The sequence below is a fragment of the Squalius cephalus genome (genome assembly GCF_949319135.1).
Source record: "Squalius cephalus genome assembly, chromosome: 22".
NCBI classification, from domain to species: domain Eukaryota; kingdom Metazoa; phylum Chordata; class Actinopteri; order Cypriniformes; family Leuciscidae; genus Squalius; species Squalius cephalus.
The window spans coordinates 20878046-20897005 of NC_137143.1; the positions used below are offsets into that span (position 1 = coordinate 20878046).

An 18960-nucleotide genomic window follows, 5' to 3' on the forward strand; every position below is an offset into this window, starting at 1 on the left:
TTCATGACAGCAATGGATGATTCTTTGAGCCTGACAGCACCAAAAATATGCAACTTGGGCATATGTGGTCGAATAGTTCCTTCATGAATTAATTGTCAATACCAATTTCTCAAACAACACACCTTCCTTAAAGGCACATAATGTAAGAAATGTTGGAGAAAGATACCTGAAGACAAAGCTAATTAACATGTCAGCCTGGTGCCTGCATAAACACGACACAGCTAAAACAACGGCCTGTGCGTGTAAAGGAGAGAGAATTAATAAACCAAAGAAAGAAAGGGGAAAAATAATTACAATGAGTTTCTTCTTCATTATGAGATCACAAAGCATGACAAATGCAAAGAAAATGTCAAATTGAAGCTTGAAACGCTGAGGACTCCTAATTGTCTCGTCCTTCAACTAGTGATATGGCAAAGGGCATTGAGCTGATTATGTGTGAACCCCTCAGCGACCAGCTACTGCCAGTTTAACAGATCTAACCTGATGGTAGGCCCATTAAGACAAAGACCTGAGATGGTGAGAGAATAGAGGTGTGATTAGAGGAAGAACCCAATTATCCTTCAGCATGGAGACTCATCCCTCGAGACACTTTCGTTATTGATTTCCAGTTACATCACTGCTTCTATTGGACAGGCCTGATAGACAAAAACAAGCAGAATGTCAAAATTCATGTTTACACAGTCTTCAGACACCAACAAATTCACTTCAGAATTTGACCAACATTTCAATGTCCAGAAAATGCATCATGAACAAACTGGATTTTATGTTTGTAAAAATAAACCATTTAAATGGTTGGGTTATGCAAAAGCTCCAAAGGACAACCTCAAAAGGCAGCAGAGATATTAGCCTCCCAAAGATTTTCTAAATGATTCTTAAGAAACTGAAAGACTGTTACTGCCTCCTTGTGGTAGAAGTAAAAAACGTACTTTTTTTGTATTATTTGGAAACAGATGTATAGTATAGGTTGCATAACAAATACAGTCACATCTGTTGAAAAATATGTTGAAGATTTATGCTCTGAAATGCATGGTTGTAGTCAAAATAAAAATACAGCAATGAGGATGAGTAAAATGAACCAGAGCATCCTTTCCATTGGTTTGTTTATTTTACATTTTAAAAACAACAACAACAAAAAAAATCACTGCTCAGACTAAATCTAAACAGAAACAATGTTTGGAAAACAAACAAACAAAAACTTCATTTATAACATCATTGCTTAGGATGAACTTGTTTTAGGTTCCATATTTTGAGGCATAATGGCAGTGAAATAGCAGTGTTTGTACCACACAAGAAAGTTCAGGTAAATTTGGATGGGATTGTAATACAGCCTCCACATCCTCAAAAGGTAAATAACACAGCATTAATTAAAAATAAGCAAAGCTAGTCCCATGCGTTTACTGCGTGTGAAAAGCTATTTCGCCCTCTGGTGGCTGAGGACAACAGAAGTCCTTTTCAAAGAGTCCTTTATGGCAGCACTTACATAATACACAACAAAAACCGAATCCACTTTGTTACGGGAAACAACGCATTACTAAGAAAAGCAGAGGACAATAACCCTAAATTCCCACATAACAGAAGTGCTCTGGTCAATTTCACAGCCGACAATACAGATGACCTTTCTGCAAAATAAAGCACTATTTAAAAAAGTATGGCAGACATTGCTTTCAAAACACTTTTTTTTGTCCCATAAACATCATCTCACCTGGCAGCTCTGTGGAAAATAAGAAATCATTCCACTAATAAATGTTCCTTAACCTTCATAAAAGAAGAACACTTGTGTGTGTGTGTGTGTGTGGATGACAGGAAAACTGAGGACAGGCAGAGGGTTGAACAGATAGAGCACAAATAGTCCTCAATCATACACCATATCTGTTCAGGTATAGAATAAAAAAAACAAAACAAACAAACAATGGAACAAGAAGGAGCCGAGCATCATAAGCAACCAAAGGGTTTGGAAGGAAAAACCGTGGTCATTGGTCTAATTACACTTTTCTATTGTACCGCCTCTACATCCAAAGGTGTTTTAATACCTCACAATCTGTAATATAATTGGTTCTTCTCATAGCACAGGAATGACTTTGAACTGTTGACTGGTCATTCTAGATGTCATCTACAAAAACTCAAGTTTATAAATAAATAAATATTTCCATTTAATCTGTTTCAAGCACCCGTCCAAAGAAAAACCTTTCACCAGGTCAACTTAAGTGATGCTTTAGTTAAGTGCCAGAAATCAGCAAGAAAATCTTCTAAAATAAAGTAAACCCCAAGTTGGTCAAGTACATTGAAAGGCGTTTTAAATGTGCTATTACAAACTGAGTGGACTGTACAGAGGTTAGGATTTTAATTATGCATATCTTCACAATAAGGCAGTAGCATATTGTGGTGGCAAACTGTCTTTAGCCAAGTTACGCTAACAAAACAATGGCGAACTATCAATGCGAGGCCAGTTTCTTTAAGTTACATTCTGTACATTATTTATACTCAATTTGTACTTTACAATAAAATTATTATAGATACATTGTACTATTTTCATTTCAGCCCAGCAACTGTTTGTCAATTTTCCTGCCTCCTTGCGTATATACGGTGTTTATAAACATTTTTTTAAGTCCAACAAGTAGCAAGCGAGTGCGTGTTTAATACATGCGTGCCTTTAAGATGTTTCGGTCATGCTATGAAGGTTTTGATGACCTTCTGTATAACCAGGCCACAGCCCGGGCAAGGAGCATGAAATTTGTGCAGCTTGCGGGCACAGGGAAAACAGGTGATCAGGTGAGCTGTGCGGCCATGGATGATATTGCCGTTTCGCGGCCGCACTCGGCACAGCTTGCAGGGTTCTAGCAAGGCCTCGGGTTGGCATTCTGTCTCCATGTCCAGCGTGTCCTGGCTGTCACCCTCTGAGCTCTCCTGTAAGTGGGGGTGAAGCTGGGAAGGACCCTTTCCTTTTGACGACGAAGCGGATGATGGGGGGATGTTTCTAGAGACGTGGTGCGAGGGGAGGACGACAGGGTCAGACACAGTCCTAAGGCAGTCAGGCATGTCGATTCCATCATCCTCCTCGTCTTCCTCCCTCTCAGGACGTGAACTGCAGGCGGGGATGTCTGGAACAGAGATGGAGTGTACGAGACGAGGACAATCCTTGTACCAGTCTTTCCGCAGAGCCCAGCAGCGCATGCAGTACCGTTGAAGAGGGGTGTTAAATTTGCGGCACTCTGAGCACTGCCATGCATCCTGTCAGAAGATAAGGTCATTTGAATAAGTTGTGCCTTTCATCCATGTATAACTACTTTACAAAATAATAATAAAAAATAGAAACAAATATGAGGACACTACATTTTTGCCTCTTGACACAATGATAGTCAAATTTGTAAATCTTAGACATGTTGGCCACATTTAGGGACACTGCCCACACCATATTGTGGTGATATCACAACAGTGAGAAGAAAATGGCTGGAATATCAGCAAAACACTTCTACACCAGTTCCCGAAAGAAAAATGACCCAGGTAAAAAATCTATTCAAATTATATGAATGAAACAAATGTATTTATGTACAATACTGGCTCTATTATCATATGGGGATTAAAATTTGACATATTTTAGTAATAGTAGCACTCTAGGACATCAGTAAATGTGAAGCACTCGTTTGAGGACATTGGGACTATATTGCGTTATCCCCTTAACTGTCACCTTCCCACCTGGGACATTTGCCCATATATATTTAGAACAATAATATCTTAGTAAAAACCTAAAGTAATATTGACAAACTATATATCATTTGAAAGCTTACAATCTCTAGTTTTCATATTTGGGGGCTGTTTTTTAAAATAAATTACAGAAGAGCAGTAATTTATCAATTTGCAACAAGAATATTTCATATTCATTAGGCCTTTATTTTGAAATAAAAATAAACATGAAAAATCATGAAAGATTGGTAGAAACCTCAGTTTGTTTTCATGCCAAGAGTTCAAAAGATAACACCGATTAAATGTTATGAGAAAAAAAGGTCTGAAAATGTTTAGAATATAAAGAAAAATATTATGGATTCTGCGGCAGCGAGCTACAACGCACATATGTGCTCTTTTTATGTTTATTAGAGGTTGAAATCAAATCAAATACTGCCAAAACACCCATACTATTTCTGAATAGGATGTATTCTTCATAAATTGTATGAAATTATGGAAATACATGGTTCAGATCACTCAAAACATATGAAAATGGAGGCGCCCTTATATGGTCAGTAAGGAAGCTGGCTGTCCATCTAGTGAAAAAGTTTGGTACTGCGCCCAAATAAAATCTTACTGAAAGCTCATTTTTTGAGATATCAATCTAAAATTTGGAACACAACTTGTTTAGATTTTTGGCTTTAATTTTCTAGCAGTTTTAGAGTAAAATATATTTTATAATATATATATTTTATATAAAATATAAATATTTATATTTTTACATTCTATATTTTCATAAACTCAAACTTGTATAACTTTTTTTCTGTTTCACTTTCATAATTTATTTCACTTCTACAATAATCTGGCAAATGTCTTCTTAAAAACAAGACCAACCATATGTCTATATTCCAAAGCATTCTTGAATTACAACCATTTAAGTTTGTCTTTTGATTGCTAGCACTAAGTCCTCATATGAGGACATCATTTGGTAAATCATAGACCCACTGTCCTCACATGAGGACATCATTTTCTGCAAAAACTACTTCCTGTACAAAAACAAATTTTAGTTATTATATTTATTAGGTCCTACTTATCCCAAATAGCAAGAACAATCATAAAATGCACACCAGGCAAACGCTCGGGTCTCAGGAGGTTAAATACGATCAAACAATATTTTTAATACACCCTATGATTCTTAATTTTTTTCATTATTCTCTACCATTCCTAATTTTGGGGTCTACAAGATTTTATTCAACAAGGATGCATTAAATTGACCAAGAATTTGAATTTCACATAAATGCTGCTTTAAATAAATCCTGAAAAACATTTATCACTGTATTCACAAAAATATTAAGCAGCACAACTGTTTTTCAACATTGATAATAAAAAGAAATGTTTTTTTGAGCCACAAATCAGCATTTAAAGGTACAAGGTATACATACTGGGAACTATATTCTAAAAAGGCGAAGCACTGCTACTTCTGTGGAGTGATTTACTCCAACTCTGAGCGAACTCTCTGCTCCTCACCACCGAGCTTCTCAGGTGCTGCGAGCAAATCACTCCGCAAAAGTAGCAGTGCTTCGCCTTCTGAGAATATAGTTCCCAGTATGTATACAGTTAGAAGATGGCTGTGTCTCATGTGACCTTGTTATTTGTACATGCTGTGACTATACAAATCACAACATGTAAATAGGAAAATGTTGGCATTATTTTGTCACTTATTGGGAGCAGTATGCTAGCTGGAGCAGTTTACCTCCAGTCTTTATGCTAAGCTAGGCTAGCGGTGGGTGCGTCAGACAGAGTTACGGCACGCACGGAGATGAAAAGGGTATGTATGGACTTATCTAACTCTGGGGGATACGGTGAATAAGTCCCAAAAAGTCGGCGTGTTCCTTTAAGAATAATCAGGTTATACTGAAGACTGGAGTAATGATGCTGAAAATTTAGCTATGCAATCACAAAAATAAATATTAAATAACATTTCACAATATTACTGTTTAACTGTATTTTATCACATAAATGCAGCCTTGGTGAGAGTAAAATATTAATAAAAACAAAACAAAAAACAGTGATCACTAATATAGAGCACAATTTTCCTGATGGTTTTCTGATATGTCTACCTGTGTGGAGATTTCAGTATCAGTGTCATCACTTAAACACTGAGAGTCATCATCCTGTTCTTCTTGCATCTGAAAGTGCATTTTAAGCAGCTGGTTATGATGAGTCCATCATCTTAAAACAATAGTCAGTCAAGAAGAAAAAAAGCAAGTAACATTACCTTCCTGTCATCTTTATTGTCTTTCCTGGTCTCCTCTTCTTCATGTGGGGACTCTACATCACTTCCCTGCTCAAGCACCGCCTCCTTCATCTCCACACTCACTTGCTCGCTTTCTGCCTCATTTAGGAACCAAAGATCATCTGTGGTGTCAGAAACGATGGCCGTGTCCTCATCCTGTACAGGAGAGAGCTGTTCCCTCAGTCTAGTTGTGTGACAGTCTCACTACATTAACTTGACTACAAAAACTTGACTACATTGACTTTTTTTTTCAAAGTTCTTCTTCATGAATAAGAAAATAGCCAAATGAATTATTTTCTGGGGAGCTTGACCTCTTACTTGATTGGTGTGAATATCAGTTGAGCCATTGCTTCGGCGAGTGTAATTACTTCGCAGGTTACCCAGAAACCACCAGGGCAACCCAGAAAGGTCCCACTCTTCCAGAGTAACGTCCAGCTTTGGCCGTTTGCAAGCAGATCTGGGTAAGTCGTCTGAGGAGTCTGTCAGGATAGAGAGGTGTCTGATCTTTAAATACATATTACAATTGCAAGTCATGTTAGTCTTTACACTGTCTAATGTGAGTGCAGTGTTTGTTTCATGCTGACCTTCATCAGGATCGCGTGGCCTGCGTTGTGAGCAGCTCTGTGTTGTGCCAGTGCTGGTACTGCCAACAATGAGAGCCTGTCCAGAGCTAATCGACCCACTGGACACCTATACAGTAAAGAAAAAGCCCGAATTAGCACATAGTAATGGCATGACACTCGGTAGGACGGCAGTTCCTTCACAGCAGGTGCCCGTAGTGTGGCGACAAAAGGCCACATCCTCACAAGTAGAGGGAAGGGGAAAATAATAGGAACTTTCTCAAAAAAGATATTAAACACCATTGCTGCTGTATTGTTTTGTATTGTAAATTGCAAATGGAGTGGCAGCAAACAAACAGACATCTGGTACCTAAATAATATCACACCACTAATACGTAATATCGGATGGAAAGAAGCCAATCTAAAATCATAATACCTTTTAAAGGAGACATATCATGCTTTTAAATCGTTCCTTTTACATATAAATCATACATTTGTAGTCTATATAAAGCGGAACTGCAATGCTTGGGTCTGAATTCCTCATTATTATAGCTCCACAGGCCCCTTTTCTACCCCTTTTCTGATGTGCGTCTGAGAGCAACTCGTTTTGGTGCGGTCTCTTTAAATACAATTGAGACACTTCATACCCCGCCCCCTCTCCAGGATGCAGAGGTGACACTCGGTTCAACTCCACCCTGTTCGGCCATTTTTGTAGTTTGATAGCAGAGATACGATTATCTAGCGGCACAGAAACTTTTTATTCACACATTATTAACAAAATGTCAACAACGGAAGACTTGTCCAGCCAGCCTTACATGTTCGAGCCAGAGTCGGAGCCGGAGCGAGATGAAAATGAAGACGACGAACCTGCAGAACAACGTCTTCATATGGCTGTATCGCAATGGTGTGTTACTGTATTTACACATGAAACTTTGGTCTTCCGACCTTTTACCACCGTGTCGATTTATTTTGATTAATATGTGCGAGGGAGAGAGCAAGACAGTGTCTAGTTTGGAGACGGTGTCTTGTTTACATTTTCGCCTGGCTCCGAAGAGAGAGAGAGTGCGTGCGCGCGACCGGGTCTCTCTCTCTGCTCGTTCTTTCAGTTAAACATGCGCCCTATCACAAGCGCAGCAGTTCATCTACATTAGACGGTGTAATGAAGCGTGTGGGTTACTACATCCAACAACCGAACATTTTAACTTACCCTCTCGTAACTTCTGCATCCTTTAGCTTGGACTACAAAATTGCAGTGAGAAATAAAAATGGCGGATTGCTCGAAGTGTTGGGCTGGAAATCTATGTCCTTATTTGGCAGTTCCGCTGCAAATACTGTGACGTAATAGTTCAAAAAACGTCATAGAGAACAGAAAAATCGGAACAGGTTGAAAAATATGACCAAAACAGAATATAAAGATATCAACAAAGCACCTGAAGAGAATAATTTCAACTTTTCTGTACTTCTAAACACTCCAAATATACAACAAAATGCATTTAAGGGCTAAAAAAGTGGATTTAGCATGATATGTCCCCTTTAAAGTTCATATTATTAGCATAAATCACAAATCACATTTCTATTTAAAGCCCTGTGAATAGCACAAATGCATGACGATACCAGTGACCTCATCCCAGACTGCTATTCCCAACCCCACCTAACTTCATTCTGCCAACACACAACCGTAAGGTGTTAAATGTGGATGGGTGTATAAGGGGTGAAGAGGGCCAGTGAACTGAGAAGGAAGCTGCAGTCCTTCCGAAAGAAGCAGCGACGCAGAGAAGGAAACTCTGAGCGACAAACAGAGACAGGTACTCTGTCCCCCAGCAGCCAGGCCCATCTGGTGGCTTCTCCAGAAGGACCACCAGGCCAGGCCGGCAGTGGGGAAGTACAGAGACGGTGCCACTCTGTACAGATACGGCTGGTGGAGACAGCTGCTGCCTTCCCCTTCATGGCAAACAGGCTATTGATCATGATGCAATTCTCCACACAAAAATGCATTGTAGCAAAACTTTGAGCAACTACAATGGAAAGAAAGGATGTGAAAGTTTGGGCAAGACAATCACTACATTTAAGTAACTGGTTGATAAGAGCGTAAATAAAAAATGGGAAAAGCTAACAACAAATGTATAAAATGGTCGCTGTGAGTACTGTATGTTGAAATAAAGCAATCACTTGATAACATGAATCATATTTAAAAGCAAAAGAAAAATACATTTGGTACCCAAAATGCCCTGTACAATGCACTTTTATCAGTCTTAACAAAATGAATCAAATTACATATATCATGAAAGGATTACATTTGATTTTCTGATCAATTGTTTGCCATGAAGAGGAGTGACGGACACTGTTTCTCCTGTGCACCATGCTGTAGTTTTACCTGACCAGGATCTTCACTTGGAGACTCATTAGAATCCTTGCCGACAGAAAGATTCTTTGCAGCATCTGTATTTCAAATAAGACATAGTAACAAAACAAAACAAAAGAAAAAAAACGCCCTTTATTCACCAAGCACACGTCGATCACACTTGGCCCAGACGTAATGCCTCAATCAGTGGTGAAAAATGCAATACTGTTGCAGAAAGTTTTGCACTGTTTTTTATTATTATTTTATTTAACTTTTTTTTCTTAAGTTCCTATATGAAGATTGCACAGTACACTAACCTGATAATACAATGACAAAGTTGAAACCATAAATAAACAAGTTTTTACATACCTACTGTAGCATAAACATCACATTCAGACATACAAACACACATACACACACACCTCAAAATGAAAGGTGGGGCTAATCAAAATGAGAGAAAGCAAGAGAGTGAAAGTGCTAAAAGACAGAGTGACAAGTCTGTAAGACACAGATCATTTTTTTTACTACAGATCATTCAAAATAAATTCAACAACAAGAAGGATAGACTTACCCGAATTATTCAAAATAAACAAATTCCTCTTCAACATCTCATACACAGGGCTACAAAAGGCAGAAAAGAAATATGTAAACACCTAAAATATGTTGATTTCTCTAAATAACACAAAAGTTAAGAGATGGGGTGATGCATCGGCCAAAGCAATTAATCAGCTGGTATGTGTGGTATATCTAAGTTTTCAGAGTTGGTTGTTAAACCCACACAGGAAAAAAAAACCCCAGACATTTCTCAAAACAAACATTTATGATCCATCCACCACATTAGAAAAAAAATCATACAGGTTTGGATCAACATCAGGGCGAGTAAATAGTGACTTAATTAAAGGTCCAGTAAGCAATCTCTAAGAAACACTGTTGAAAGTGGATAGGCCCGAGCACCAAACAATATAACAAATTTATACCTAGATATCGTCAGCCATCAATGTCACCAGCTGACTTGAATGAGCGAGAGCCAACTCTATTTTCTCTTCCATTTAAATCTCCTTATTGGTAGCTATGAGCTCACCTGGGGTTCTTAACGGAAAAGCTCCCCACTTCCAGTAGCTCTCCGAGTGGGTCATCTTGACAGTGGACGATGTGTTGTCTCTGTTTGTCATACAGCTGCTTCATCATGATGTACTGACCCAGGTAGTGCATGACCTAATAAACAACACTGACATTATTAAATATACCAGGCAGTTCAAACTCTTAATGCTACAGCATTTGTCAATCCACATAGGTCACTTCGTACACACTCCTCACCTCCTTCAGAGTAAACACCTCCTCCTGAGCACCTGCTACTCTCAGGATCTGCAGTAGAGGAGCTCTGGGGTGGACCTGCAGGGAGGGGAGAAGCCATATGTTTAACCCTATGAAGCCTACTGTATCATACTTGATGCATGAATTTCTAAGGCCTCTAAATTATCAACATGATCAAATCTTTGCTGAAAAACCTGTTGCATACAATCTACTACATGCCCTCTGATTGAGAGTTCCGTCTTTTTAATAAGTAAAAAGTCTTTTATAGTATAATTGTAAGAATGTGGCTGTGGTACATATGTCTTTTTGCTGTGAAATCTTTAATAAGCTTCATAAAGTAAACACCTTTTATGTTGTTAGTAATATTTCAAGTACTGGACTGCAGCAATTTAGGTTTACTGATAACACTTTACAATAAAGTTTAATTTGTTAAAGGTTGTATCAGCGATTTCAGGCCCAAACATAAATTATCACATTCATCTAATCTTTCCTAACGATCCGCTAGCTACCCGCCCCATAAGCATGTCGTCAAAAAAACACGTCTCTGTAGGCAGCCTAGGCTCTGAGATCTGCACACAAAAACAGTTGGTTTCACCACCACTCAAAACCAAAATAAATAGTGTTCCAACCAATCACCGACAGGGGTGGGTGTTGTGAGGTTTTGCGCTCGTGCACGGATGCCTATGACGGCTGCACGCGAAAACCTCACAACACCCACCCCTGTCGGTGATTGGTTGGAACACTATTTTGGTTTTGAGTGGTGGTGAAACTAAGAATGAGCAATAATTCTACAGCATTTATTAATCTTAATGTTAGATTCAGCATTTACTAATACATTTTTAAGATCAAAAGTTGCATCTGTTTAAATTAATGCACTGCGAACTAACATGAACATCTGTATTAACTAACATTAAGAAAGGTTAATAAATGCTGTAAAAATATTGCTTGTTGTTAGTTCATGCATTAATTAACATTAACAAATGAAACCTTATTGTAAGGTGTTACTGGTTTAATATCTGTACATCCCTTTTTTAGAAAATGTTAAAATGTAAATGTATTTATACAAATTATAATGCAATAGGCTTGTAAGAAAAATTTATTTGTACATCTCTCAATCATCATTGTATGCATTATATATTTTGCATCCCAGAAACTGAAACAATTTAAATACAATCTTTATAAGATATAGTGTGTTACTGTTAATTTATATGCATTTTGTGCAAGTAGCCTGTTATAAAAGTGTCATTGATTTACATACAAGCTCTCAGAATTTTAAATTTTGGCCATAGACATATATAAGCAATTGCAGCAAATTGTATATTTTTGCACAATTTGGGCCATATTCGCGCTTTATCATACTATATGAGCCATAAAAGCATGATGTAGCAAATATGACAAAACGTAAAACACATTTGCAATCTTTTTTTTTTTTAAAGATTTTTTTTAAAATTATCACGTCAAAGGGTTCAATAAACTGTTATATTTGGAAAAAGAAGAATGAGAGTTAATATAGAGTGAATGTGCATATTTGTTGCTCACCTGTGTCCCTTCCCCGGGAAGAGTCCTGCATGAAGAGCTTGACCCCGTCAACTGAGATAATGACGACGATGACAGCGAGGTCATGATTGAATCAATAACTGTGAGGAAAACCATTTATATATTTAAAAAAAACAACGCCAACGTCTAATGTATTAATTATACCAACATAGGGCTGTCTATCTAGACAACATTTTGGGTATCATAGGTGCATCTTCGTTCAAAACGAGGTTGACATCTCAATAGAAATACATGTACAATACATCCAGTGCACTCAAGCACCTGTTAACAATGTTTAAAAATGAACATCCCACTGTATTTCTATAAAAACTACTGTATTTCCATGAGGGCGTCACAATGTAGCTGTCAGCTAACGACATACAACTAACATTTCTGTAATTTCACGCGCATAGAAACACGCTTGAGGTTAAAATGGCGTTACTTACCATTATCCTAGTTCGGGCATGTGGATAATAACATAAGTTGTGATAGTTGGTTGGATAAGTTTCAATTATCCATTCCGTGGCTGAAACGATAATGCTAAGCTAACGTGCGCAAGCTATTAGCCCGCGACATTCAGAAAGCATAAGAGCCGTTAAGACCTCGCGTGATAGTGCTGGTATTGTACTCACACTCACCGTGTTATCTGTGAACGATTACATGGTTTCCAGATTTTAAAGAATAAGAGTTTGTGCAAAGTAGGGAGAGGTGTGAGGTTTTTTTTTTTTTTTTTTTAAGAACAGTTGCAGTTGAAGTTGACGTGGTGCATGTCGTCAGCACGGTTGCCAGTGCCAAAACCAGTTCCCCGTTTCTAAATTCAAAAAGTTATACGTTTTGCCCAGTGGCGGCGCTATAAGGACCCTTGTGTATATTTTACAGCATAGCCCTCACCGGGGCTCATCTTCAGGTTTTTCATTTAAATGTAATTTTATTTTTTCAGTAGGCCTATATTTTATACTATTCTATTGATGCTTAACCCTTTCATGCATGAATTATGATAACCTCAGTCAGGATTTTTTCCCCTATGTGTTTTATTGCTCTAAGGGCATGAAAAGGGCATTTATTGCTCTAAGGGCATTTTTTTTTACACATATTTTTCAAGGATATTTTCAGATGTCCACTTGAGTGGACAGCATGCATTTATGGTTAAAACTGAAGAGATACTGTATTAAACATAATACAGTAATACCACAGTAATTGTGTGCATTTAACAAACCAATCAATAAAATCATGTGAAAACTATAAAATATATACAACAAATATAAATGTGAAATATTGCAAAGGCAATTGAACTCTACAAGTTGAACTTTGCGTATCTTTGATATCAGAACATGAGGACGTGATTCCATCAGAAATCTCTACAGCCTGTCAAGGTACAACTGTGGAAACCCAACTCAGATGCTCTCTCCAGTGTACCAGAATATTAAAATTTACCCTTATTAGCTGATAATTCTGATTATGTTCAAGATGGACACATTTCTAACATAGCTCTCCTCTGAGAAAACCTAGAGATCAGCTGTTTTCAAACTCATCTGAGCAGTCTTGGGGGTAACGCATTACAAGTAACATGCATAGTTGCATGTTACGAGTAAAGTAATGCATTACTAATCACATCCATTATGTAATCACACTTTTTGATGTTAATGCAAATCACATTCTAATAACACAAATACATTTATTTACAATCAAAAAAGTTACTGCATGTTAAGTATTTTCAAAAACAGCAGTCACAGTAATAGTATTAATTGCAGCTGAGATGATAGTGGACAGATGATTAATCAGAATTTTCTCCCAATCTAAAAATCAATACTTTGTCACCTTCCTAAAATAATTTGACAAAAAAGATTTTTTTTGCATAAGTCATCTCCTCGTGATGCTGGCCACCTCTGGTAAAATCGCCCGCATCCTCAGTTGAACAGATCATGCAATTCAACCCCTGTAGTAAAATGGCCTATGTCAAGAGTGTGACTTACGCCATTTTATTTTGCCTAAGTCAAAAGACAATGAGACTTAGGCAATTTTACAAGCTTTACAAGATGGCAGCTGCATCAAGAAGAACGAACATCTACTCAACCTCTGAAGTTAGGTTCAGTTTTTTGTGTTTTCTGAGAAACCTGAAAAAATGACCTGGGCAATTATTTTAGGAAGGGGACGACTTGTAAAATTGAACTGTGATGACAGGGACCCCGTTGTAATCCTACAAGGTAAAAAAAGAAAAAAGGATGACATTTAGTCAAGAAGACTAGTAATAATATCCACGTTAATCAGACACGTTGTGTCCGAAATCGCCCCTATACCCTCATATCAATATCAAATTTATTTCTAGAACACAGTTCCAGTAGTGGGATTGAATGTGAGATTGAATAAGTGCAGTAACGTCCACAATGGTTTCATCGACACACAACGGCTTGCCACTTGGTAACAATGTATAGGATGATGCACCAGGGTCCACTCACTGTAGAGGTTGATGTGCAACTATGCCATCAAAACCCATGCAAATGCAAGAAAATGCTTTTTTAATAGCTGTCCACTGTAACCTCTATGCATTAAAGGGTTCATGTGTTACTGTGTTTAGTGGCTCTACAGACACCATAGTGAGTGTGTGTAACCCGTCAAATAGGCTACTAAGGGGCAAGTGTTGTTAACTATAGCAAACATTGATGTGGTTTATTTAAATTTATTGATTCAGACTTAATTTGACAAGTGTGGTTTTATATTATAATAAAAAATACAAGCTCCTTGAATGTCATGAAGAAAATAGTAGGTCCCAATATCTGCTAAATTAAAAAAAATATATACATAAAAAACGTTAATGTATTATATAGGCTAATGTGTGTTAGATATAGGTGTATTAGGTAATAAAACCTAATATCTGACACGTTATATTGGAATTCAAACTCTACTGTTAAAGAGAGACATCATATACACATACGATGATAGATAGATCACAGCTGTAAACTGGCATCTTCGCCTAGCTTTCATCCTTTTTTGTAAGGGGTTTAAAAATGACAAGAAACAAGGACTTGAGCCTCATTGTATTTAAAATTCTAATGGCTTTATTTATATATATAGATTTGTATATATATATATATATATAGTTTATATAATAACTTTGACTTCAATTGCTTGATTATCCTTTTTTTCCCATTTTTGTTCAGTTAAATTTAAACGACAGGACATAAAGAACAAGGCATTCCACATGATCATATCTTACAAAAAAGTAACGAAATTTTGAATGTGTGCACATCACACACATACATTACATAGATAATACACTTGAGTTAGTATAAAGTGATGAAATATGGGCATGACTGAATTCACTTTGACAAAAGAAAGCAAGAGTACAGAGAAAAACAGAGAAAGGAAGAGAGAGAGAGAAAGCATTGTTATGACAACTGATAAAATTATAATTCATCATATTTTAATCAAATGAATCTGTTGCATAGTTTGAAGCAAGCAAGACTTGATATTTCAGCATGATAATGATTCTCACAAAAGGAGGGCTAAACAAAATCTGAATTTTTTACCCCGCCAATTAAAACACACACTGACTGCAGACACTGTTCATGACGGTCTGATAGGATGGGGCGAAGATCTTCTTTTCAAAACACACACATTGCTTTCTGAATCCAAAACACCTACTCGATGATTCACTCCAAGTGAATATTGACAATTAATGAAATGGTAATTCAGTTATGGGGATTTTTTCCCACCATGCTGCATGAAGGTTGACACAGTTGGGTCAACTTTATATGAATATAGCATGGATCAAAATGAGCTCACCTCACACTTTGATGATAAAAAACAATTATTCTAAATGACCAAATAAATGTACTCTACTTTCCATCAAGAACATTTTGGGTCAACTTCTCATCGTTAGACACGGATTCAGTAACAGTATAGCCCTTAAAACTACATTACATAAGGTGAGCACATATTCTGTCATCTAAAGAGACTGTAAACAGACAGGACACAGAGCATGATGCTTTTTAGATTAACCCGTCAACATTTTAATTAAATTATTTAAAATAAATGCAAATCAGATTCACTTTCAGTCGGAATCAATTAAGGCCGCCACACTTTCCAATACCCAATTATCAGACACAGTTTTCTCATTTTTAATCAATTACTCTGAACTAAATCAGACACAGTGGTGCAGGTTGTCCATGTGGTCCATTGGCACTTCTGTGATCCTAGAGATTGCATGCTTAGTGTAAAAAACACAAAACACTACATTTCTGTAAACAGACCCCCCCACCATTTTGTCCCCTACTACTACGCAAAGCCCTTATCCTTCAGAAATCTTATTCAACAAAACTATTAAATGTACCACAGAAGCCTAATTTTAAGAGCCAAAGATATTTATGGCATAATTCTGATGAATGCCTCACATTTACAATAAATACAAAGAAAAATTAACATTAACAAATGAGCTGCGGTTTTGATTTTAAGACTACACTTTCACTGGCTGATGTTAACAACTAAACCTAACTTAGATAAATGTATTAAACAATGCTCTCTCTCTTTCTCAAAGCCCTCAATTAGAGGAAAAGGGTGGGAAGAAAGACAGTAAAGGGAATCAGTGCATTTCAGGAAAGTGAAATGGGGACTCGAGTACGACTGTAGCCTACCTTGAAAATGCAAGTCCTTCAGCTTTACTGCGCTAGCGTCTTTCATCTTTGATGGATCATGCATGGATGAGAGTGAGCTGTCTGGATGGAGTTGGTAACCCACACAATAAGGTGATGGAACATCAAAGCTCGTACCACTCTGCAATTGGGCAGTTCAATCTACAGCCACAGCTTATGACTATAAAAGTAACAAAACGAAGCCAAAGCGAAGCGTAACTGGTAAAAATAAGACCAGAGATCTTTCAAGAACGTACTCTGGCAGTCATTCCCCAATTCCCACACCCCAGTAATTAGGAAATTTAAATGGAGCAATGCTCTCTCATGATGTCTAGACAAGAAACTAGACTCTTTCATTTCCTCGTTGCAGAACATTCTTCTCTGAAATGGCATCGAGTCAGTGTGTGTTTCCTTTGCAGAGTCTATTTGATAATGTGCGAGGGAGTGTGTGTGTGTGCACGTGCATGTTTGTTTGTGTCTCACATTCATTCTGGAAACAAACATTTGGGGACAGCTCATTCCATATGTAATCATGCAGAACATTGAACACATATATTGAACAATTACGATTTTTTTTCCAATGCAGTTTTTTCCCTAAGTACAGCATGGTTTAAGCTACACAGGACATTAAAAATACCAATCGCACCAGGTTGTACATATTGCTTTGAACCACCAATTTGTTTATAAGTAATGCATGCCACATAGATGATATTATGTTTATACAAAAATAACACCAGTGTATATTACTGTTTTATATGAATTACAGAAATCGGATGTTCTATTGACTGCTTTCCCCCACAATCAAATACAATTTTAATTTCACTCAACATCAGATGTAACTGAACTATATGCAAAATAAGTGGTTATAACTTAATGTTACATTCCAGTTTTGAAACACAATCTTTTATTTACAGCTGTGGTGAATCATTACCTCCCGAACAAACAAACAAGAACTGTCAGACAACTTCAGTAGAGTAGTAATGCGATAAAATTCAGTTATTGCACAGCACCTTGAAGCGATTTTCGGTTTACACAATGCATGAGAAACATGTGCAATAACAGAAATTGTTCTAAAAAGCTATTAAAGTGAACCAAAAAAGAAAAGAAAATTACAATTTGATCATTTCCCCCTTTTATCTGCATCAATCATGTCCAAGCAATGAAGAAATAAAACGGAAGGGGGCATATTTCAGATCCTGGAGGAAAAAAAAAACATTAGGGATTCAAATAAGGATGAAATCCAGTTATAAATTATTCTAAATGAACAAGAACAATGTCAGAACTGACTGTACAAAGCAACACTTTGGCAGAATTTATATAAAGCTCTAAATGGAAAACATTTGACTGCTTCCACATGAAGTCAAATACATTTTGTGTAACATACAGTGTGTATGCTTAATTTGTATCCAGAGTATGACAAAAAAAAAACCCCACAAAATAAATCGAAGTTAAAAATGACAACAGAGAATAAGTAATAATCTCAATTATTTTCCATAACCGACTCTTTGCCACTTTAATGGGTCATTCAGAAATCGCACAGAAAATAAATTACGATGTTTTCAGTCTAAAAGAACACAGAAGTTGAATTTGAAGACCTCAAAACTTTTAATTAGCATTTCTGTGAAGGTAATATGATGTCAAAGAATCGCATGCGCAGGGTAAGATTTGTGAAAGTGTACATAAGATTGCAAGTGTAAATTAAATTTGCATGCGCAAGAGAAGATTTGTAAAGGTGTAAATCGCCTTTCAAGTGTAAGAAAAAACTATTTGCAGCATTTTACTGTTATTCGTAAATGTAATTCATGTATTGTGAAACTGCAGCTTCGTGCCAACGCAAAATAAATAGGATCTGTATTCTTCCGACTTCCATTTTTCCGCGCTTACACTTTTGGCGCGGTTTTTGCGCACAAATACGGCCAAAAGTATTGCAGGCCTGTGAACAGCAATTTGCAAGCGAAAACAACTGAGTCAGGAACTGCAAAACAGATTAATTGCGTAATTAATTGCGTTTGTGTAAATAAACTGTTAAATAAAAAAATAAACTGTTGCAAATGTCTAAATGACTTGTGTACATGAGGCAAAAAAGTTCCCGAAATAACCGATTTGTACAGTTGCGTCTTTCTTTTACCTGCGCTTACAGTTTTCACTCATTGAGTTTTGCAAGCGCGAAGAGGAGGGTGGGTCCACCTTCTTCATGTAGCCAATCAAATGAGCTTCTCGCTGACTCTCAATTTACAGAAAGAAAGATAAAAGAAAGACGCAACAGTACAAATCGGGTTATTTAGGGAACTTTTTTGCCTCATATACACAAGTCATTTAGACACTTGCAACAGTTTATTTTTTTACACAAACGCAATTAATTTGTTTTGCAGTGCCTGACTTGCTGTTCAGAGGCTTGCAGTGCCTTTTTGCTGTATTTGTGAGAAAAAAATGTGCCAAAAGTGTAAGCGCGGAAAAATGGAAGTCGGAAGAATACAGATCCTATTTAGTTTGCAGTTTCACAATACATGAATTACATTTACGAATAACAGTAAAATGCAGCAAATATTTTTTTCTTACACTTGAAAGGCGATTTACACCTTTACAAATCTTCTCTTGCGCATGCAAATTTAATTTACGCTTGCA

The 18960-nt window shown here is 37.1% G+C and overlaps 1 protein-coding gene across 5 annotated transcripts; it reads right to left on the reverse strand.

Moving 5' to 3' along the window:
• Nucleotides 1–1481: 1481 nt before the first annotated feature.
• mdm4 (MDM4 regulator of p53) lies at nt 1482–12514 on the reverse strand. Of its 5 annotated transcripts, none has more exons than XM_079857115.1 (11): nt 12346–12514; nt 11711–11808; nt 10175–10249; nt 9939–10072; nt 9429–9478; nt 8891–8955; nt 6541–6646; nt 6275–6435; nt 5939–6112; nt 5781–5849; nt 1482–3228 (listed from the first exon to the last, which is right to left on the reverse strand). In XM_079857115.1, the coding sequence occupies exons 2-11, from the start codon at nt 11792–11794 to the stop codon at nt 2665–2667; spliced, it is 1482 nt and encodes a 493-aa protein (XP_079713241.1). In that variant the 5' UTR covers nt 11795–11808; nt 12346–12514; the 3' UTR covers nt 1482–2664. The 5 variants fall into 5 exon arrangements, with proteins under 5 accessions (XP_079713241.1, XP_079713239.1, XP_079713240.1 ...); XM_079857113.1 differs by having other exon boundaries at nt 5939–6127; XM_079857114.1 differs by having other exon boundaries at nt 12154–12514.
• Between the last annotated feature and the right edge of the window lie 6446 nt (nt 12515–18960).